Raw genomic sequence first — 24,062 nt, 5'->3', positions numbered from 1 at the left:
TTCTGCAATGCTTTTCATTCCAAAGTGCTTCCTTTACGGAACAGGATCCACTGATCCACAAAACCAGACCGCACAGAACCCACTTGGTTGACCAATGGAAGCAGCTCCATTTCACAGTCATCAGATGAAGAAACTAAACATTTAAAGGGAATAAATTTGGTACTTCATTCTGCACTGCACTCGCTAGCTTGCTATGGTTCTTTTACCAAAAATGCAAAGTCCCTTAATCGATTTGTGTTTGGATGAACTGTATTACTGTGAGCATGTGAGAAAAAAATGTTTTCAGGTGCAAAAAATGATGCAGGATAATGGGAAAATTACGTCTACACTCATTGGTCAAAGATTTGCACATGACCTTACAATTCCAAGTAAAATAATTTGTAATAAACTGACCAGATCTAATTAGTGTACATTTGCAATGGTAACTGCATTTGCGTGTTGTCATATAGTTACTTGTACAACTTACTGCACCCTACAGGTACTTTTATTCACATGTGAAAGGGGTTTATTATCACTAGCTGTATGGTAGTAAGAGGAAACCAAATTTGCAATTTATTTGTATATTTCCAGGTTTTGCAGAGTTTGTACTCCACTATAAATATAAAATGCAGATACAATAACAAAAATAAAATAGAAGAAAGTAAAATGTACATAGTTTTTAAAGAAGTAAAAAAAACTGTTGCAGTGGCAATTGGCCAAATGGATTTATTGCATTTTGGTACACTTGAAGTTAACAGATTAAATCAGAAAAATAAAAAAAAAACATGCTCACCGTTTTTATTTTTTCTGTCAAAAACCTTTATTGGTCAGCCTAGATTAATTGACGTGCAAATCAATGGCCCAAAAAGATCTTTTAATGAAGGATTCCAAAACACACAGAGCAGAAAAACACAATTTTAATTATCCTGTTTGGATTGACGAAAAGTTAATAATAAAACTCTCTCTGACCAGGGCCACACATATTCTAATGTAACGTTTCACTTTCACTTGTCGTCATTCAGCTGGACTACTGCAGACCCCCCTGTCCCTTGAGCTCAGACATGCCCACAGGCTGCAGGAGTGGTTTACACAGCACAGACTGGAATCTTTCCTGAAGGGACAACTGTGAGGCTGTGGAAGTACAGGGGGAAGGATCACCTGCTTCAGGACGGAGTCCAATTATCAATTATCAAAGCAAAAAAACAAAGGAAAAGATATAGAAGTTTCTGATTTTTTTTTACCATGTACAGTACAAGATTTTCTTTTAGTTTTCTGAACAAGGTGCTTTTGAATGGTCATTAACCATCACAAAACGAGTCGGAACCTATTGATATAATTCTTATAAGATGAACATGCATTGAATTCCATTTTAAAAAGCATCGAAAAATCATTTGTAGAGAGCTGGACCTAGGAAGCCCAGGCCAGGTGGACGCCCAGCAGGTCATCTGCCATGAGAGTCTCCTCTTGACAGTCTGCCAGGGCAGAGTGGTCCTGGCTTCTGCCTGACTCAGCAGAAGGCCCAGGCCTGTGTGTAGGCCTGTGTGTGCAGTTGTGCTGAACGCTGTCTTTTTGTTTTTTGTGGACTAATATTCACCTGGGGTGAAATTAGCCTGCCTTACTCAAATCATTAGTAACACGAGCCAAATTAGATTCCTTTCTTTCTTCGTGTAAAAAAAAGAGCGCCTCGGAATCTTGCTAATGTTGTGTATCATTTAGATTCTGAATTAGTTTTTTTTCCTTTGCCGATTCAAAAAGCTCAGCTCTGCTGTTATGTATGGTACTGTGATTTAGAAATAAACAGTTTAATGGTCTTGCAAAAAAACTTTTTGTACTGTATTTTATTAACATCACCAGTGCGTAGTTCAAATTCAATTTTATATGAGAGAGGAGTAGATCCAGATCAGCTATATCTCTTGGAAAGCCAAATACCTGAACAATTGAGACCCAATACCTGAAGCGCATGCCTTTTCAAACCCTATTATCTTAAACGTGAGTTTGCCAATTTACTGTATCTTAAGTGGTAAATTCTTTTTTACAGAATGGCATTGCTAAAGTCACCCACTTGGTGGCACTGTTCTAATAAATCAATTCTGCACTGGCATCAACACCTCAAAGAGGCTGTGACTGCAGATCAGCTTTGATTGCTTGGGATTGCTTTGGTTCTGATAAAAAGCTACCATATAGAAGACAGAGTACTTTGTGTCTAGAGATGGGCTCTTTCTGATTCCTGTGACCATCAGCCAGTGCTTGGCAGTGCAACCAAGCACTGAGATCATTAGAACAACCCCCTGTTTCACAAACACTGCTGTGCAGGAAATGAAGCACGAGTTGACTGTGTTGATTTAAATGGGGCAAAAAAAAAGATACACTTTCTCAGTTTGTGTATGTGAACAAAATTCTCAGATGTATCTGTAGCTTGTTAATCCTCACCAGCTGCACAGGCACTTCGTTGCTGGGTGTTTATTTTGCAACGCAGTAAGAAGGAAAGTTGAGAATTTTGTTACATGCGAGGCCACTTCATAGACTACTGTAATCTTTAGTTTTGTGGTAAGTCCTGATTTACCACACTGTGTTTGTTTCACTCCCTTCTGGATTCTGCCGTCTGCATAGGGTTGTCACGACCGTAAACCCCTCCTCTTAAGGATGCTCCGCCTTTCCTCGTTTATTCTCGATCTCCTGCACCTGCCTCCGGTTCCTGCCCCGTCCTATAAAAGCCAGACGTTCCTGCCAATCTGGGCTCAGCTTTGGAAGATGGATGCCAGGAAGCCCGCCTAACAGCGAGTCCAGGAGCGACTCAATGGCGTTGGCTTCACAACAGCGTCCTGACCATCTGGGTCCGGGGCTGGGAGCGCCTGGCCCCGTTACCCTCTTTTATTCCCCCGACCCATCGCCAAATCCCGTGCCGGCTTTTAACTCTTGTCTTGTCTGTCAGGATGGATCACCCGGCTTTGGACTTTGGCTAGCTCTGGATATTCTCACGGACTCCCTTGGACTAGTTCGCCTTGGAACACTCCCCCCCGAACACCAGCGCACCTTGGACATGCCCCTTGTTCTTCTTCCAGCTCCTATCCTAGTCTTTTTCCCTGTGTTTCCTCACTCCACTCTGGATTGTGCTGTCTGCATAGGGTCCTGAAAGACACTTCATGACAGCATCCTGATCTACGCTTCGTAACAATAACCAAACAACATTTCTCCAACTTAATGTCCACTCCAACCTCCCCTGAAATGCAACTCAAAACTGTCACCCAAAAGGGAAGGACACACTCCCTTTTTTACAGATGATGGTCAGCATGTTATTCTGCTATGGGCAGAGATTAAATTTGAGCCTTGTACTTATTTTCAGATGGATTAAAACATATTAAGATATGGTTACATCTGTTCATTTCTGTCTATGACAATGTGTCTCGCCAGGTGTCCACAATTATCAGGATAATCATTTCACCAGAGCAGTACCGTTGGTTTCTATGCTGCTACAAGCATTATGAAGTGGCTAATTTTGGTAATGTAATGTAGCTACATTTTTTAACTGCATGTCGAAAAGGTTTTGACCTCCCAAGGGGTAATTTTTAATTCTTAGAATAAGTATACTAAAGACCTTGCCATCTTCTTTCCAACCTTCCTTCAAGCTCTTCCTCCTTCTGTAGCGTTGAAAAAACCTATTGACTGGTACAATGCATTTGTCTTAATGTGTCTCTCCACAATTCAGGTTAACAGCTGTAAAGCACTGTCCAAAAATAGTATTCTGTGACGTTAAAAGGAATTATTAGCCAGACCAATTGGATTATTGAATTTGTTTAATATGCACAAAGGAATCCTTCTGATTGCATCTCTGAGAAACAGAATGACAGCACAATTTAAATTCCCCTGTGTTTTTGCGATTGAGCACTTTTTTAGAACTGGAGGTACATTATATGTCTGGCTGCTGGATTTTCTGGCAGGTTATCAGCATCATTATTGCATTAATAACACATCTTTTCAGAGTTGAGTACTGGAACAGTAAAACAATGTTTATTGTAATAAATTGAAACCTCCTAGTTCTGTGGTTTCTATTTAATGTGGTTTAGCCAAATACAAAACAAATATCAATGCATTGAGTCTCTGTTCTTAGATGGAATGAATAGCATACCACTTCACCTATAATCCATTTTGTGTTTTGTTTTGTCTTATTTGTCTGTCTGGAGCTAAAATGGTGAGTAATTCTTATGCTTTGTGATTTGCTTAGGTGTAAAAAGCAGTGAGATGAGAGAATCAGGTCTTGTAACTGATAAGCTGTATAACTTACCTAGTTAAAGGATGGGTTATCAGTACACTCATAAAACACCCAGTCATCAAAACATGCATGAAATCAAACACAACTAAAGTGACTGTCACTTCCATAAATAAGGAAACTGACATTAAAAGAAGCTGAGAGATAAGAGAGAAATAGACTCCATAGTATCCATAGATCCGTTACCAGTTTTACAGATAACATATCAGAACAGCTGCATCTTGTTGAAGATGTCTGTCCATCGTGACACTACACACGAGGGGTGTGATCAGTGTGAAGGCGGAGCCCTGGAGGAAGGGCCACGCCTTGCCTTTGTGCACCACTCAAAGACAAGCGGCAGCTGTAGGAGCTCTGTAAAGAAACGCTGAGCACCCCCCCGAAGAAGACGAGCAGGGCTAACCCCAGAAAGGGAGGATCAGTCCACTGGCAGTCTCGGAGGGGGTTAACCCCAGAAGGGGAGGATCAGTCAACTGGCAGTCCCGGAAGGGTGTTGTACGCGAGCGTGCTGTTGTCACGCTCATAAACCCCTCCTCTTAAGGACACTCCAGCCCTTCCTTGTTTTGTACTGATCCCCTGCACCTGCCTCCAGTTCCTACCCCCCGTTCTATAAAATCCAGGCATTCCTGCCAATCTGGGCTCAGCTTTGGAAGATGGACGCCCTGAAGCCCAGGTCCAGGAGTGACTCGGCGGCATTGGCTTCAATGGCGTCCTGACCTTCTGAGTCCGGGACTAAGGAGCGTCTGGTTCCGTGACCCCCCTTTTATTCCCCCGACCCTCCACCGGATCCCGCTCCGGCTTTTTACTCTGTTCGTCTTTGTCAGGATGGATCACCCGGTCTTGGGCATTGCATCTTACTCGGATTTGCCTCGGACTCCTTTGGATTGTTTGCCTCGGACACACCCCCTGAACACCAGCGCACCTTGGACACACCCCTTGTTTTCCTTCAAGCCCCTTAGCATGCCTTTTTCCTCATGTTTTCCTCACTCCTCCCCAGATTGTGCTGTCTGCATAGGGTCCTGAAAGAACGCTTCGTGACAGTAGTGCCACACCATGCGGCTCAGCGAGGACATACTGGTTAACATTGCTGCCTCACACCACTAGTGTCCTGGATTTGAGTCCAGCTGTCTGCATGAAATCCACCTATTTCCCCATGACACAGGGCTTTTTGTCAGAATGTTGCACTTTCTTCCAACCCCAATGACATTCTGTCTAGTTTTGATTTGGCTATATTTAATAGTTTTTATATCGGTTTTTATATTGGACTCAACTCCAATACAATAGCAGTTCCACTGGTGGGATCTTAGAACTGGTCTCTTCTATTTACTGCTGCACGATTCCAGCTAAAATGAGCCTAACAACAGTCCTGACTTTAGTATGGTTTTTATTTTTAAACACGATTCCCCCCCAAGGTATCAGAATGGTTCCACACATCAAGAGTCCTCAATTTTTCCAGTTGTTATTGTTTGCTTGTTGTGTGCGTTTTCCTTTTCTACCCTGTTATTTACTGTCTTCAGCATCCTCCAAACGCCAGCTCTGCTACAGAATGGTATTAATCTAGGTGTTGTAGCTCTGCCAGTTCTGGTTCAGCATGTAACTTGTCGTGTTAGCTCATGCTGAGTTTCCGCTATTATCCTCTGCTGTGAAAAAAAAAAATGAAATTCTGTCTTTCTTTTTGGTTCCGGCACTGCGAATGTGGAAAAATAACGACTGACTGGGAGATTAATTAATTGGCTCAAACAGGGTTAATATGTGGTAGGAAACAACTGTGCCCTCCGATACGCAAGTGAAACCCGGGTGTCCTGAAGACAATGCTGTTTCCTTTGCTTCTGAAACCCTGTGCTGTTTAAGATTTGACAAGGGCCAAGGAGCCTGCAGCAGTCACTTCAGGATTGCTGGTATGTTTCAGATAGAGTGCAGGGAAATAGATTATGATAGGAAATTATTACTGCCATGCAGCTCTCCACCTCTCTCTCTCTCACACACACACACAGCGTACTTCTTTCCTGCCTCCCTCTCCCCAGCTCTCTCCTTCTGTCTCTCAAAGTAGGACAGGTTTCTTTTAATATTCTGTTAAAAGTGTATGTCTTACGCATTGCATTAGCTGTGTTTAATCTGCTGACAAAGGAGCTCTATTCTTTTAATGTACTGTACGTGTCCGGTCCTTCAGAGCAGGCCATGGTCCTCTGTCTCCTGCTGCTACAATTTCAAAAAAAGAATGAAACAGGGAACCAAGAGCGAACATGACTGTAGAAACAGTTAGCAGAAACAGTTTAAATAAGGAGCCTGATGAAATGGAGGACAGCACTGTTACTATAAAAAGCAGGTAGCAATTACAGAATGTTGTCTGAGAAGAGCAGGGGAAATTAGAAACCAAGTGGATCATGTAATTAGGGATAGACCAGTCTCCCACAGCACTAGGGAGCTCTCATATGAATAATTGGGTGATACAATGTGTGTCCTTCGAGCTGTCATGGGTTTATAATATAATCTCGGGTCTTCTAGATTAAAACTGAAATTCAACGTCTTGTGGTTTGAGGAGAGCCAGCACACAATTTTACAGATTTTCAATTTGGAATTATTATTGTAAGAGTACTATGACATTGCAATTACACATTGATAGTTTGCCCCTGTAGCCATGGCTGGAAATCCCTTCCATAATTCCCAGCCTCTTTTGAACACAGAAAATAAGGCACACTGCCAATGTTCAAATAACATAAAACTTAAAACAATTCAAAACAACAAAATGCCTTATTTTCAATGGTCTGCGACAGCAAGTGACAGAGGCTGTAGTTGTATAAGCTGTACCCCTTCTTATAGGTGGATGGATGAGGGTTGATCTCTAATCCTGAAAGAAAATAGTGTCAGGCTGTTGGTCAGGGAGTCTGGGAGTGCAAAATCCTTCAAGACTTTCTCTATTGTTCATGTTGCAAACCTAAGTTTGTGTTTGCTTTTCCACTTTGTTTTTGCAATGACGTTTTGGCTGCAAGACCAGAATTGACTGATTTGACCTCTCTCTGAGGAGTCCTGGATGTTTTGAAAGATTTGGGCCAGGCTAAGAATGTACAGTCTCCCCTCCTTGAGATGGAGCCTTGTGAAGGAGCCTTGGGTTTTCAGCGGGGCAGGTTCCACCCTACTCTTTGATACAGAAGGCTTCTAGGTTCGCTGCTGAGTCTGTGATTTGAAGTTAAAGTCAGGGGTGATGGCAGCCATTCCCTCAGCCCAGAATGACTAGGAAAGATGGGTTTATGATGACTGGTTTTCAAGGCTTGAAGAAGCTGACCTGTTCCCACATAGATCACCCTGGCATTATGCACAACACCCACCTGTCCAGCTGAGTGGGTATAGAGGACCACCAGGATATCGGCCGCCCTGATTAAACAGGCAAACACAAAGACAATGAAAATGTTGAAGAGGACACCGCAATCTCTAATCTATTTGATTTAATAAAAGGCCTTACAGCCATTGAAGCAGTTTCATTAATGAATTACACCTACATTGCATGATACATATTGCATATCACGTATTTTTCACAATTTTGGAAAAAAAACATATTCTCACAGCAATGTTATGTCTTGGTGTACTCCTGTCATCTCTTCATTTTGACAGAACCCGCCTGCCAATAGGAACTAGACTGCCAGTGTAGCACTACAATGTTATAGGTACTGTGGAAAGGATAAGGCTCATGTTAATGAGCGTGTATGAGCCTGCCTCACTAAGTGATTAGTAGGGCATGTTTTGTATAATGAAGATCATTGGTGTGTGAATCTTGCCCAAGTTTAATTATTGTTTTTATCAGCATAAGGAGATTGTTATGGCTTTGCTGTTCCTATGGGGATAAAGAATGGGATAGGAGTGTTAGTGATCCCTGTTGAAATGGTCTGAAAAAAGGCTGGGAGGAGGTCGCACAAGGTAAGCTCTGCCCTTTACTTTGAGTACGTTGGAACCGTTTGAATGAGTTGAGCAGAAGACCAGGACAGAAGGTAAGAGACCAGGGGGCTCTGCTCTATCCTCTTTTAGCCCACATACCTCACACAGATCTCCAAAGTAAAGGTTGATATAGAAGACTTTGCAGTACATTTGAAACAGGAGAAAAACTTCGAAAACTTAAACCAGTCATCTGACCCCACACCGTTAGAAACTGCAGTGTTTTTAAAATGTGTTGAAAATACTGCATGGTCATGTAGGCATGGAGAATCACAGATCTCAAGTACAGCTGCTTTTGCAATAACCCTGAAATAAAGCTTGCCTGACCTGTACATACAGTCACATGTGCTGTTTACTTTGCCATGTGGTGTGCAGAACAGTATGTTGAGAGGGTTGCTGAGAGGTTCCAGTGAATTACCTCAGCCCAGGCCCTCTGAACGATTCTTCCAGCCCAGCAGTAAAGAAGGAAGCAGCTCCGTTAGCAGCCAAAAGAATGCAGATTCTGACTCCATGACAGATGTTTTTTCCTTCTAACTGTTAAAGGCAAACAGCACATGATGTAAGACAGGGATGAGAATTCCTCTCTCTGCTAATTCTACCCCACAGGTTCCTGGCAGAAGCCTGCTAAATTCCCAGAGCTTTGCCTCTCCAGTCTGCTAGGTTCTTACTGAGGCTGAAAATAGTATGTTCTGTTTTCAAATTCTTACAAACCTGGATTTCAAGATACAAGCAGGGACAAAGTAATTAGTCTAGCCTAAGAAGTGGCCTGAAGACTATAAATACACATTGGTTTAAAGGGTGTGCTGACTTTTAAACAAATTGGATGGGCTCATGCCTATAATTTTCTTTACGAAGACACATTTTGTTGTGTGAAACATAGCCTTGTAATCACTCATTTCTAAGAGTTGTACACATATAGTATGTGCTAGTCCTGAGCAATGCAACTCTTGAACACACAAATACGCATTGAGACAATCATTTTTCTGTCTCACACTACCATTTTTTTTGCTTTAATGTCCATTGCATTTTAAAAGATGTATTAAATACGAAGCCTAGTGTTGTTTTATGTACTATATACGAAGGGTCTTCTCCTGGAAGAAGACTAGAGGTGCAAGGTCCTTCTTCCATAAAGCCTTCTCCTCTACTTGTTTTACTGGAGCTAATGAATTTTTCCAAGAGCTAAAAAGATGCTAAATTGACTGAATTAGGTAATTAATTAGTCCATTTAAGTAATTTCAAGCACAGATGGAGCTGAAAAACAAGGGTGCTTGCAAATTTGGCTTCTAGCCACCATCTCCTTGCTCTATTTCTTTATCAGCTCAGCCCACCACTAAGGATGTCTAAACACACATGAATAGAGTTAAACTCCAATACTCATCTCCCAGACCTTGTGAGGGGAAAAGCTATGATCCATCGACAGAAACCAGGAGGGCTGATTTCCATTAACCAGCTGCTCTTCACAAAAGGCAATACGGTACAACTAACCTATTTCAACACCACGCTTGCCCTGCAGGGAGCTGGGCTCAATTGTAATTAAATTTTACAGTATACTGCTAGAAAGGGGGGTGGCACAAGATTTTCCAGCATCATAAAACAGCTGGCTTTACCGTGAGACAGAATTCAGAAGAGTTCACTCATGATTTCCACCAGAGGAAAAGAAGTAAAACGGCATTTTGGATGGCTTTTATGGAAGAATTTGAGCTTCTGTCTTTTTCAAGCAGTTATACTTCTGTAAAATGGCTCTAATATAGTCCTGTTTGCTGGTAGTTCAGCTTTAGATTTTCTTTTCTATGCAGTGAATTACTACTGCACCTTTGTCGTTCCTTCTATAGATCCCTAGAGCAGTGGGAGTTTGCTGTTGTAAGTAGCAATCAGTTTAAAAGCAAACACCTCACAAGTGCAATGTTTTTAATAGGAGCAATTAATGTATCAACATACAGTACATGTCAACATACATGATACTCAGCCCCTGAAGCATGAAAATAATATTTGGCTGCAAAGCAGTGCAGGTACATGGTGTGATACAAACCTGCACAGAGTGTCACTCTAATGAGCTGAGTGTGGCACTCCTGGAGGGGGACAGGCAGGCTGGGGGGAGAGTGCCTGCAAACCTTCTCTTTGTCACATGCATCTGTATGGCTGTGCCATGATGTCAAAATATGTAAGTCAGTGTGTAAGGCAAGCAATGTGGTTGCAAAAAACATAATTGACAGTTCCCTGAGTGAAACATAATCTCCACAAGATCCATGCATAAAAATCTTGCAGGACATTTTAAATGCCTCATGGATTCATGCAGTAGATGCTCCAGGCACTGTACTGTATATCCTTCAGGATTCTACCAAAAATCCTCATATTAAATAATCCACTAATGGGGTATGTTCTGTATAATTATTCATGGGCAGACATGGACAGAAAGCATTCTATACACAAATGCTTAAAAATAATGTATTATTTGGCTTCTATGAGAACTTGTTGAAACAATTCTGGTGAATTGCTTTTACTGTTTCTTTCTTTTAAACACCTCATACTGTAAGTTTCCATAACTAGCAGAAAACAAATATCAAAGAATGCAAACATGTACAATAAATATATAAGGTGACTTAAATTAGATCATTAAACCATGGCTCCTATAACGTTCTGGATTCACTGGTAAACTGATGGACCTGGTGCTGTCAGCTGACATTGGGCTAAATATGTTGTCTCTACTCTTATGGACAATCACTGTGCTGGCTCAGGGAAAGATGGCAGAGGCTGATGGATGGTTGGTCATTAGCATAAGCTTAAGTACAACCTCTGAGGGAGGCAGCACCATAGCAGAGAAGGCAAGCGAAGCTTAGAATTCAATGCAACTTCTGTGAAGTGGAAAATAAAAATCCCTTCATTCTATCAGAATAAGTCATTTGATTTGCAACAAGTATAGTACTAGAATATTACGTCCAATGATAATGACTTACAGTACATATAGAAGGTTTGTGATGTCTAAGATGAATATTCAGATTTGTTAGATGGTCCTGGTGAAGTGTTACTTGCTCTCTAAAGGCCTTTCTGCTCTGCTGCTTTGCTTGTGATTATTAAATCAGATGTTTCCAAGGACAGAGCAGAAAAGCAGACATGGAATAAACTAAAGTTCATTGCCTGGTGCAATGCTTCTGCCTTCAAACAGGAAAGTGTCACAGTTTTAATAATCCTGTCTGCACATTAGTATCTCTCTCTGCACCTCTCTTCTTATTTAAAGTCGGATGATGTCACTGTTGTTGTTATAACATGGCATCTAGGTTTGGAAAACAGTGTGCTTTCATGACAAAATAAAACTGCATTCCTCTCAAGTGTAATAAAGTACAGGCATTGCATGATGGTCAACCTCAAGTGAGACACCAAAAAGATCCTGGGAACATGGCAAGGAAACAGACAATGAGGACAATAAGCCAAGAGTGCACTGAGGGCTTGTATTGGTACACAACTGCAGCACCTGGTGAAATCAGCAGGCAGATACAATTGTTTAGGAGGCTTTACCCCCTTGTGCTTAATATGGAAGATGTAAAGATATGATGCCACTGATCTCCACTAACACTCATACAGATCACTCACGGCATTAACAATTTAATACTATTTAGAATTTTGCTTCATACATTTAGCTTATAGTTAAATATCAGTTATACAGAACTGATAGCCCTCCGGGCAATGACCTAAAACATGGAACAGGTTAAGACGCATACAGTGTATGTGTGGAGCAGTCCTGAAGATTCTGAGGACCATCTAGGTAGGCTTATCCTCTTCAGAGAATTCTAAACTTCTACACTAGTATATGCTAATTTTTTTAACTACTCTAGATTTCAAACATTGTTAAATTAAGAAATTTATTAAGAAAGCACGCATCGCTGTACAAACTTTAAGAACATAGTTCAAAGGAAAGCAGAGGCATCTGCGGTTCAGTCCAGACATTCATCAGAAAGTCTCTAATTTCTAGGAGGGGGTCGACTTTGCCCAGTCGGTGAGTATCCCATGATTAGCCACACCAAATAATCCCACACTGGCCAATATCTGCCTATTGTCATTGGGCACTAATTTACCGTGGCAAACACTAGCTCCTCTGGGATCGATTCTTACACGGATACAATCAGCTACTGTATATAAAGAATGACTCAGAAATAATTAAACTGATAAACCCACATCGAAACAGTGTTTTTGATGATAACAAGAGTGTTTTCAATTAGAGTATTCGAACGTTACACATATTCAGGCTCTTTCCCATTGGGTGTCGAAAGCCACAGTATATAACACCCCACTTTTATTATCGTCTCAGACACGGGTATCGTTCTCTCTGTGCATGTAAAAATCTGTTTTGGAGCTACAAGTGTAATAAAGAATTGATATACATTCTATATTCAATCTCAAGTTAAGTTACCGTAGATGTCACAATTTCTCAGGTCTTGTAAGAAACCTTTGAATCCAATTTGCTTCACTATCACAGTGCGATTTAGATCAGACGTAATCATATGGACAAATACATTATGACTAACCTATGTTCAAATAAAGGTGTGCTGGATCTGGACTGTATGTACAGTATAGAAAACGATGACCGTTTGTTGGGCGTAGCCAGCAGCCCGTGTCGCGCAACAGACTGGAGCTCTACATCTTTCGAGCAGTTGGTTCAGGGACGGATGGTGCTGTCGGGGAACATGCGCGTCAGGCTGAGATTTGCCTGTGAAGGTAACTGTCAGAGATGCGATGACTGTGACAAGGCAATCTATAAGGGGACGTTACTCTTCGGGTTCAATTTTTCGTCGTAGAGCCTAGATGTACCTGTCCCTGCATTTGTGTTGGTAAAATGGCAGAAATGGACAAGCAAAGAGACGCATGCTTACTCACGTCTAGAAAAAACGGTATTATGTAATTATGTACTTAGTGCGAACCGGATACCTAACAGATAACTTACTTTTCCCAGTGCAATTTCTACAATCCGCAGAATCTGTAACAATCTCCAAGTTCTAGCACGTCGGTTGCCATTGCATCTCTACAGAGCCAATGTACAAACTAGGATATAGGAACTGGACAAAGTTTTGCAGTCCAAGACATTGAATACAGATAAGACCGTTTGTATCAGAAGAACACCGCCTCCTAGCTCAGGGCAGGCACCCTGGTCACGGAGTGGAGCATTTGTTTCTGGTTTTCATTCAAGCTCAGACTGTATTGTCTCAAGAGAAACAATTAAGTAGCTATGGGGTCAAATCAATTGTATTTCATCCCATGTCAGAATATTGTTCAGATTTTATTATTATTTTGACTTTGATGAATTTCTTATTATAGCGGGCACGCAAAACCCAGTAACTTAAATATCAGTGTATTCAAGTGCTCCTAAAACCCCTAGTGTTTTCACACCTCCTCAGCTATTAAAATCAGTTTTCATATCAGTTTTAATTGATACCAATTTAATGCAATAATTGATTGAATTAACTCAATACTTATATCGAATGAAAACTAGAGAATCGGTATCACCGTAGTACAGTATTTACAAAACACCAAATCCAGGTTTTACAAACTCTTTAGCTGAAAAGGTGCAAATTTCCACAGCTGACTTTGTTGTCGTCATGGTGCTGGTTTCAGGCAAAGCGCCCAGAGAATGTAACAATTAGAAACTAGATAGTAAGAGGAGTGAAACGAGCAATAAAGGTCAGACAATTACTTTGGAAACACATTTAACAACAGACGTGTGCGTTATTAAGCCCCATCGTTTGCATACCAAATATTGACCTATCCACTTCCATGCAATTAATTGTTTGCCGTGGATATCTCAAATAAATATTACAGTTCCTGCTTGGAAGTAGATATTCAAGCTCTATTTTTTTAAAGAAAGTATTGAGGTAAAATCTTGATCATCGTCACCCCCCGGTATTTTACCATATCGGGCTACTATTACGGGCTGTGCGGAACGAGGAGACAGAACGCCTTTAGCAACAACACAGGCATTATTCTCCTTGAATCAGATAGGACGAAGAGTAATAAAGGCAAGGCAAATACGTGGGCGAGAAGCTTCTAAAAATAAAAACGGAATAACTGTCATTAAGGTTTCCCACAGCCTGTTAGGCGTGCAAGCTAATGTTTTCCTTACCTGAGGTTCGCTTTTAACGGTGTTTATATAAAGTATTCAACATCCGATAGATATTGAGCTATAATACTATATGCTTTCTCTAATATAAATGTAGTTTTATTGTAGCTCTCCGATTATAGAGAGACCCGTTGTTTTATAATGGGGATCATATCTTTTAAAAACGTATGAAAAAGTCCCGTAATTTATTTTTACATAAATAAGCGTTATGTGGTATTCATCACTTAGAAATGCGATATATAAGGACATATGTCTGAGATATTAAATGTTTTTTTAAACAATGAAGAAACAAGTGAAATGATGCGGATTTTAAGTGTATTCATCCTGAAAGCTCGACTGTTTTCTCCAATGATCGGATCCAGCACGTAAAAATGCATCACGTCAAAATCAGGCTACCTCGAGTGTGCCTGGATCAGATTTTTAAAGTTTTCCTTTTCGTTGGTGTTCGATCGAACCAAGTCCGTGACATTTCGACACGCCAAGTTCACGCCAATGTGGATTTCGCTGTCCGAGGTACTGAAATTCGCTTTTCCAGAGACATATCACATGACTGCTCTGCTTCTCTCAATACTGTAAGCTCTGGATTCTGTTAAGACTTTAGCAAGAGAACGACAAGCCACCCAGCAAATTATTCTGCTCAGTGGCACGGTTGTACTGCAATTGTGAGCGTTATGATCTGGCCAGAGATGTGGAATTTGGAAATTCAGCCAATTCAAGTCTCATATTTTGGATGGTAGAATCATTTTTTTTCCAGTGGCGTGATTCCAGTGGATGGGTACAGCAGGCTATAGTTTCCTGCTAATTAAGAAAGTGCACATCTATTTGGAGATCTGACACGGAGAAGATGTAAGGATCAAAAAGCCTTTTTCCCCAGTGGCTCCAGAACAAAAATGCAGAAAGGAATTCGACTTAATGATGGCCATGTCACCTACCTGGGTCTTTTGGCAAAGAAGGACGGCACGAGGCGAGGATGTTTGAGCAAGAAGAGCTCGGACAACACAAAATGGCACACCAAATGGTTCGCTTTGCTGCAGAATATGTTGTTTTATTTTGAGAACGATTCCAGCTCTCGGCCCTCGGGATTATACCTGTTGGAAGGATGCGTTTGTGACAGGGCACCGTCGCCGAAACCGTCTCTCTCAGCCAAGGAATGTTTAGAAAAACAGGTAAGAAGGCGTCGATGCAAGAACCCTAAACGGTTTTTATTCTGTATATTTCTACTTTCTTGAGGGAGGAGGAGGGGGTGGCCAGCTTTCAAGAAGTATATACATTCAATAGATCATAGTTTATTTTCGTGAAAATATAGAATAGAAAAAAAAACCCGTACGTCTTGATTTCCCCCCACCTTTAATTGCATGTGGGACAGATGATCTGATGCGTGCGTGAGTGTTGCAGACACCTGCAAACCGCTGCCACTGCAATGAAATGCGAGGAAGGCGCAGGCAGAGCAGCCCAGAAACAGGTCCACAGGAGACCTTTGTAATTGTGCCGCACTTAGACGTGTACCTGTGTTCGTCCTGAGTGATGTGCGTTGAGCTCGCTGGGTTTCCGGCGGCCGCGCGCTCTGATTTTCAAGGCGACGCAGAGGAACCGCAAACCTCGCGCCTGACCCCAGTTCAGCAAATTCATCTGTGGCAGAACGTAATTACATCAACAAATAGAAAACCAGACCCGCTAGGAAACGTGTAGGTACTGTATAAATGTACAAATCATGTCAGGTAAAAAGCCCTTATCCAAACATCGATGAATGTGACATCTCATCTAATTGCTTGGTTCAGTGCGTTAACTTACACGGACACGTTTGGATAAAAAAAAAAAACACTCGCCTATCTTTTCCAACGAACATAATCGATTTGTTTTTAATTAGCATAATTTAACTGTAAAGAACTTAATTCAAAACTATTCTCGCCACAGTAAAGTCAAAAGACCGTATGTAAATCATCGCTTCAGATATCATAAAAATAAACGTTGCTTAGCTAATTAAGTTCTGATTTTTCGGGAAATAGTTGTTCCCCTATTTTTTACGGGTAATAAAGTCTAATTATGCACTTGGACGAGTCTCTAGAGTGCCATCTGGCGGGAAATGTGCAATGATCTCCCTTTATATTGTTTTCCAGTCTTAATCCTCTATATTAATATCGTCCTACATGGACATGGTCAATCTAAAGCTCAAAACAAGAAGCCATTTATTCGAGATGTTAATAATCAGTGTGTTTCTTTTAAACCAGCCAAGCATGTAGTGGTCCTTTTCTGAGACGGCTTAATTTTAGAAAATTTTGCTATCTGCTATAGTGTCCACGTACCTTGTCGTTTCTCTAGTCTGTTGTCTTCAACAGTAATAGACTATCATGTGTTCAAAGGCTTTTGCAGGGCAGATGTGAAACACTCAACAATAGGTTCCAAAAAATTAGGTTTTAGAACACTGTAAAAAGTGTAGCATTGAAGTACATAAAAAACTTAAACAGGTACCATATCAAGTAGAGGGGTACACATAGCTCTTGATTTTAATAGAAACTAAAGGAAATGTTTGAATAACAGAACCTTAAACTCCACACATTGCACTATTTCAAACAGCCATTGTGTGAAATGTTACACAATAAATAAATGTAAAATACACTTTTATAAAGTTAAGCACTGCTTGCGTCACATTCTTAGTACATTATACATTATGTAACAGTTTCAGCTTACGTGTATATAATATTTGTATGCCCCTGAGTAATATAACAATATAAATTCTAATAGTGCTTCTTTTGAATAAAATGCCTTTCAGATCCTGTCTGCCTGCTTCACTACACGCAAAAACATCCATTTAAACGTGGAGTGTGAAAAATGTGTCTCCTGTAACAATCAGCGGAGGCTGTGATGACACATGGTGAAAATGAATCCAATATTGGGACAGAATCATTCGTTAGATAGGTTATTAAGGGCTTGTTTACTCGATTATTGGAAATTGCTCTGGTCTAATTTTGCAAGAGCACATAGACCACGGACTCTTAACTGTGTGTCTGCCTGTGTCCTGGGCCTTTTTAAAGGGCATCAAAGTGTCTCTCCCTCCTTTTAATAGCAGGTGACAGCACACCCTGATGTTAGTTATGTTTTGCCATAATCCATATGTACTTAAACTGAAAAAAAAGTGAAAGGCTGTCCCTGAGACTACAGAGTGATTTCTGTTGTCTCATATCATGCAAGGCTGTGGTTTGACATAATCCAAGGAGCTAGTAAAAGCTTGAATAATACAAGAGGGGATCAGTGTTCATTGGGAGTTTACTTGACATCAAGGTCTGCACAGACAGTTTGTTTATATGCGGTAGTCTGTTGTGAGACAGGCGAGATGTTGGACAGTGCAGACACAGCCTGGCAGAGGGAGCGCCTCCCCCTGGAGGTGCCCCTCTGCAGCTGGCCGCAGGGACTGGACGATGGGAGAGACTGAGCAGCGAGGAGGAAAGGAGTTGCTGCCCCACAGGTTGCAGAGCGCCGGGAGTTTAGAGGACTGCAGGGGGCTGGAGATAAGAGCCCTCGACTGATACTCGAGTGACAGCAGTGCTGAGAGCAGGCGGCACGGTCCCTGCCCGTCTCTCCTAGAGGCAAGGGGCACCAGGTGTGAGGCTGGGGGTGTGTGGAGAGGAGGGGGGGGGGGGCTGTTCACCCAGAGAGGCCAAGGACAAGGAGCTCCCTCAGCCAATGCACTGTCAGCATGTGGGCTGAAGGGCTGTCAGCATTTCTAATTAAAAGGGCATTAGAGCTGCTTCACAGGAGCAAAAGAATAATCACCCTTCCATTGATTGAGTTGTACAATTAATTGATAAATAAAGTAAAAGAAAAAGTATATTTTCTGGTCCCTTGTACACACACACACATCCACCACCCACTCCTTCTCTTTACTGAAAGGAACAATGTGAATATTCAGTTCTGTGACAGTGATTATTTTATTATTAATATTATTAGCATCTGTAATGTTTTACACTTAAAACCACCTTTAGCAGAGCATTTTATCTGGATGAGCTAGCTGTCCCAGACATATTGGAAAAGTCATTCAGTGTGGGATTTTTTTGTTTATCCACGTACAAAACATAAACCAGAGAAAAGACAGACTCCAAGACATGGAGCTCGAAAAAATCAGTGTGATGTTTGTTTTTTTTTACTGCAAGTGTATACAAGCACGTCCATTAATCGTGTTGAACTGCCCAGTGTATAAACAGTTTCATTAAAAAGGCTCATTGCAAGCAAGAATACAAACAAATCAATGCCTTTTTGGCAAATGAGCAACCTCACCCCTCATCTGCAATGAGACTTTAAGCTAGCACCAAGAACCTATTGCTAAAAGCATCTCTTTTAAGCATCAGAGTCCTTTTAAATTAAACCTCAGTAAAAGAGAGAGAGAGCTATCTTGCTATAACACCAAGGGCCATGTTTCATGTTCCTATACTTGTTTCCTCTGCTTTATCAAGTCTTTAAAGCATATTAGTATTAGCTTGTCCATGGACATAGTGCAGGTCTTGTATTGATGCTGCAATAGGGATGCAATCAGTCTGGAAGCAATATGTGAACAGAGACCTGTTAGGATAAATGACATGTGATGGCAATAGTGGTAATAAAAAGTGCGGAAAAGTGCACAAGTGCAGATCTCCACACCATGCCAATTTGGTTGCTTTCGGCTTGCTCACATAATACTCAACAATCTTTTTTTATTTCTAAGAGCATATCAAAACCCTGGAAGTGCATGCATAAAACACATAATAAAAACAGTAAGAGAGGTAAAACATCACACAGTAAACAGAAATGTTTAAACAAAATGTTCATTAAACCCGTCACAAAAATACAAATCTTTAAGCCATTTATAAAAATGTCCATCCAGTCTTCTAATGGATTCAAGTAATGCATTTCACAATCATGGAGTTGCACAAGGAGGCTTTGCCTCTCATTGTGTGGAGACTGGCTTTTGATAAAAAAAAAAGACCTGTAGATCAGCAGAACTATGATTATGATTAAGTTGTCTTGTACTCATCAAATAAGACTTCAAAAATACATGGAGCTAAACCATTCAGTGCCTTATAGATGAGTATGGACATCTGAAAATGTACCTTAAATTTCATAGTGTAGCCAGTAGTTTTAGTTATCAGTTCAGGTCTGGATATATTGAAGCTTATTTAACACCCTAGCATTGGCAGTAGTTTAACTGTGATTATATAAAAGCATTTATCAAGCCTTTTGTTTGGAGAGGTATACAATACTTCAATTTTCATGAAATAAAGATATTGATAACTGTTTTAGCACCAGATAGAGAAATAACTCAAACCTGGCAATGTTCCACACAAGGAAAAATGTTTCTGGTACGGAGAACACACCAAGCTGACAAAAATAATCATGTTAATTTAATACATTCATCAAAATGATGATGTTATTAATAACTGAAATAACTTCAGTCCAGAGTTTGAGGTCAGCATCCTCAAGAACAGTACTGATGTCAACTATGTGCAGGTGTTGTTGAAAGGCAATATGCAGTCTTACTACATTTCAAATGAAGAAAATCCTGATGAAGTTTCTATCCAAAATTAATATGCACCCCATCCACTATGTAAACTACTCAACTAAAGGATTTTATAAACCTTCATAGTGTATAGTGTTTCCCAGAATTCCAGAGAAGAGCAGGGTCTCTAGAAGGCAAAAAGAGAAGAAGCAGAGAGGAGTGTAGTGCCCACTGGAGGCTGGTGAGCCATGCTCCAGCAGCTCTTGGGTACCGCACACTGCTCTTCACGGGTTTATGGTAAGAAAGAAAATGACCAGTGTGTCAACCAATGGTGGTTGACGGTGGTTACAATCAAATCAAACATTTACGTACAGAACACAGGACTCAGAACAGACGACTACTTCCAAAGACTTCTTAGAAAGTGTAACCTTACAACACATTAAAAATGAAACAAGCTTTCAAAGTTCAAGGGAGTAGTGATTACGGCTCTGAGCAGAGTGTCATTGGTTCAAATTCCAGGTAATATGCTGTAGTAAATACAGCTGTAATAAACACAACCGATTCTGCGTTCCAGCATGGTAAACGAGAATTTATTGTTGATTGAGCTAGACTACTTGGTAAAATAATGAGACCAAAACAAGCTGGAGAATGAACTATAGGCTCTAAAATTCTTTAGCACAGTGTGTGAGAAAGAGGGTGATCTGAACAGCTGAAGTTTCGGTGAATATCGACCCCCCCCCCCAGCGCATCCAAATACCACATCATGAGACAGTGAGAAATGGCCCCAGTATAGAAATTAGAAATCGTCTTGTTTTTGTGCAACCTGGGTAATCACTGGGCTGAAGAGCCAGCATTATCTCTTTGGCTAATGGGGGGCAAATGGTCAAAGGCTGAGACTGTCAGGAGGCTCCCTCCAAGGTGCTCTGTTCCTTATGATGTCACAAAGGGTTTCTCTTTTTTTTGTTGTTTTTTTTTGGGGGGGGGGGAGGGTTATATGCTTGGACTGAATGTTCCACTTTTTAAATGTCTTTTTTCCTTATTTAAAAATAACTGCATTAGAGACTACAGTTACTATGGCAACTCCTATTTGCATCTGAAAAAGCAATGTGGAGGGGCCAATGAGTGTGCAATGTGGCTTTGCATCGCGCCTCAGCTATTAATGCAAATGCAAGCTGGGTTAAAGATGTTCTCCCTCTTCAAGGGGACTGTTCTTGTTAGGAAGTGGGTACACTATGCTTTTCCTCCTACCCTCCCTCTGAGGGTGGGCTCACTGCTCTCTCCATGCCTGTAATTTAAAGTCCATTTTGTACAGGGAGGTCCAGTCATTTCTGAGTTTGTTTTTTTGTAACATTGAGAAGTATGAACTACTTTATAACACTTTAACATAAAAGGAGACAAATTAAATATATTGCCATGTAATCTTTTATCGTCTAATATTACTCTTCTGCTTATGCTTTAGTCATCTCTAAGCATTAGGTTTTGAAAAAATAGGGAGGCTATTCAATAAAACCATTGTCTTCAGTTGTGTTCTTCTTTTAGATGGATATTCTCCAGGACTTTTTAATATTGTCTCAAAGTTGATTTCCACTAGCAGAATGACCATTGTATCATGCTGTACTATGTGCAAGTCCTAATTAATTTGTCTCAACCTGGCTGAGGGCTGACCTCCTGGCCAGAGGACAAGGAGACCGGGACCCCCATGCTGGGTGACCAAGGGGCAGCTGCAGAGGCGGAGAATGGGTGGAGGTGCAAAAGATGTACGTGAGAGAGAGAATGGGATTATTTACAGTATGTATAATGATTTAGGTGAGGAAATTACTGTATGTCAGGATTGAATATGAATTATTGACAGCTTGAACATGGCTGTTGTCCTCCCTCACACACATTTGTTAAAAACTCCAGGAAAATCTAACCACAACTTTTCACCAAAGGAAAAAAAAAACTATGTTATGGTCCAAAGACCATGATATACTCACCACCAAAAAAAAAAAAACAGAACTTGAAGATGTCGCTACTTACTGGAAATCTAGAGTCAAAAATGTCCTTATAAGAATATACATTTACACATGAGAGAAGGCCGTTCGGCCTGTCTGGGCTCTCTGGTAGTTAGTAGATCCCAGAATCTCATCCAGCCATTTCTTGAAAGAAGCCAGAGTACCAGCTTCATCCACATGGCTGGCTAGCTTAAATCAGACTCCCTCTACCATTTGTATGCAGGTCAACGTGTGAGAAAATGGAGGAGGATTCTGCAATATAACTTTGTTTACCATCCAAATGGTTTCTTCTAATGAGTCTAAGCATCAACAATTAGCTGCTTTACTTAGTTTTGGTTTGCAATAGAGAATAAAACAGAATGAATGAGAGACAGTGGAACGTTGCTGCACTTTAAGAGATCCAGACATGTGTGTGATATTTGTGTGTGGGGTGATATGCTACAGAATTGTCACGTCCACATGTGCCCTCAAAGCACTATGGAAAGGCAGTGTCCCTGGCTGATATCTGTGACTCTGGATTCCTCCAGTCCACACATTTTATAATCTGAAAATTTACAAATTGACCAGTTAAGCTACAGTAATTCCTGTACCGAATATGATACTTAAAAACTCCTGATCCTTTACAACTGAAAAATACAGAGCTAAAGATACTGTGATTCAGGACTGGAGTTGTGTAACGCAGGTGTGGAGGGAGAGATACAGTATAGCAGCAAAATTCTGAGCACAGCGAGGTGCATCATCTCGTCAATACAGCCTGAAGGTGTGACACTGACAGAAGCCGTGTAGTTACACGATGGGCTTTTTAAGGGCTTTCTAAAGCTCCACTCGTTCACCTCACCGCATAGAAAGACAGGCTGTGATCTACACTTTCAAACATAGATTTGGACCAGAGAGACTGTTTTATGCTCAAAATCAGGACTAGGCCTCTGACAATAATCACTATGAAGCATGACTTGGGTCCTTGGGTTCAGGGTCCGCCCTGGGATACCTACAGCATACAATGAAAACTGGATCATTTTCATATGTTATCTAGAACAGCTAGTTCTGACCTTACTTTACTTTAGTCACTCATAACACAAGTACCATACATAAGTACTGACCTTGGAAGTTATTTCATTCACTCTCCAGATGTCCCTAAATTAATTATTTATCTGCAAGGACCTTACAAACTGGCATAGTTGGTTTTAAAACTGAAACGACAAGCTCTTTCTCTTGTTGCCATCCTGTTCTGTGTGTATGCTCACTGGATTTACTGTTAGCTCAATACAATTAGTCATCACCTCAGTTAAATATGGATTGATACATGGATTTAATTAATTCTGTTGACCAGCAGAGCTGAGCTACAAGCAATTCACATCTTTCTTACTCCACTCAGCTGGACATGCTCATGTGCTGTGATACTTTTTCCATTATTTCTTTAGTAAGACATACATACTATCATAAATTATTTTTTCCCTCTTATTTTAGCTTAGCTGTTTAACCAGGAGGACCCTAACCATTTAAGAACATAACCTGACACGGGTGCTTAGCACTTAGCAACAGGGTTGTGGGTTCAACCGAGACAGGACACCTGTACCATGCTTGCAGGGTCAGCATTTTGGCTACTTAAAAAGGGGAACTGCAGTCCCAGTTCCTTAGACTGTTTATAAATCTCTGTAACAAAATAAATTAATTGACATTCTGGGAAAAAAATGACAAATTTCAAATTAAGCACCAAATCGCAAACTTTGTGAAAGTACTGTAAATGACTTTTGTGACTTTGTCGTTGCGAACTCGCATCTGAGTTCCCATGAATAGTGACATGATTTGGCCCTTCCATGGGTTCATTACCTGTCCATCCCAGTGAGGAAAGGAAGCTCATCACCACACCTCGTTTCTCTGCGCTGTTAGGAGTGATTCTGGTGAGTCTCTGCTCAGCAAGAATTTACATCTTTAATGCAATAGAAAGAATACAGGATATTTTAATCTACTGCTTTTTATTTGAGTAATCAATTTGTTGTTGCTGAGTGACTCTGTAACGGAGGTGTTCTTTCCAGACCCTATGCAGACGACACAATCCGGGGTAGAGTGAGGAAAACATGGGGGAAAAAAGGGGGGTCAGGAATGAAAACAGGGGGCGTGTCCAAGGTGCACAGGTGTTCTGGGGGCTGAATCCAAGGCAAACTGTCCAAAAGGAAGTCCAAAGAGAAATCCAAGATGTGGCAAATGTCCAGAGCCGGGCGGTCCATCAGAGATGAAGACAAACAGGATTAAAAACTGGAGCGGGATCCGGTGGAGGGTTGGGGGGAACGGGACCAGACGCTACAGGTCCCGGACTCGCCTGGT

The 24,062-nt window shown here is 41.0% G+C and overlaps 1 protein-coding gene across 1 annotated transcript in view; it reads left to right on the top strand.

The window, feature by feature from the left end:
- The first annotated feature begins 15,112 nt into the window (after positions 1–15,112).
- rasgrf1 (Ras protein specific guanine nucleotide releasing factor 1) overlaps positions 15,113–24,062 on the top strand; it is a 44,783-nt gene continuing 35,833 nt past the window's right edge. The window contains exon 1 of the mRNA XM_088921837.1: positions 15,113–15,442. Within this exon, the coding sequence (XP_088777963.1) occupies positions 15,167–15,442 (276 nt within the window). The 5' untranslated portion in view covers positions 15,113–15,166. The remainder of the gene's footprint in view (positions 15,443–24,062) is intronic.

Source organism: Atractosteus spatula, chromosome 7, assembly GCF_055471065.1.
Source record: "Atractosteus spatula isolate fAtrSpa1 chromosome 7, fAtrSpa1.hap1, whole genome shotgun sequence".
Lineage (NCBI taxonomy): Eukaryota > Metazoa > Chordata > Actinopteri > Semionotiformes > Lepisosteidae > Atractosteus > Atractosteus spatula.
The sequence above is the reverse complement of the archived record's forward strand: the minus strand, read 5'-3'. Positions and strand labels throughout refer to the sequence as shown.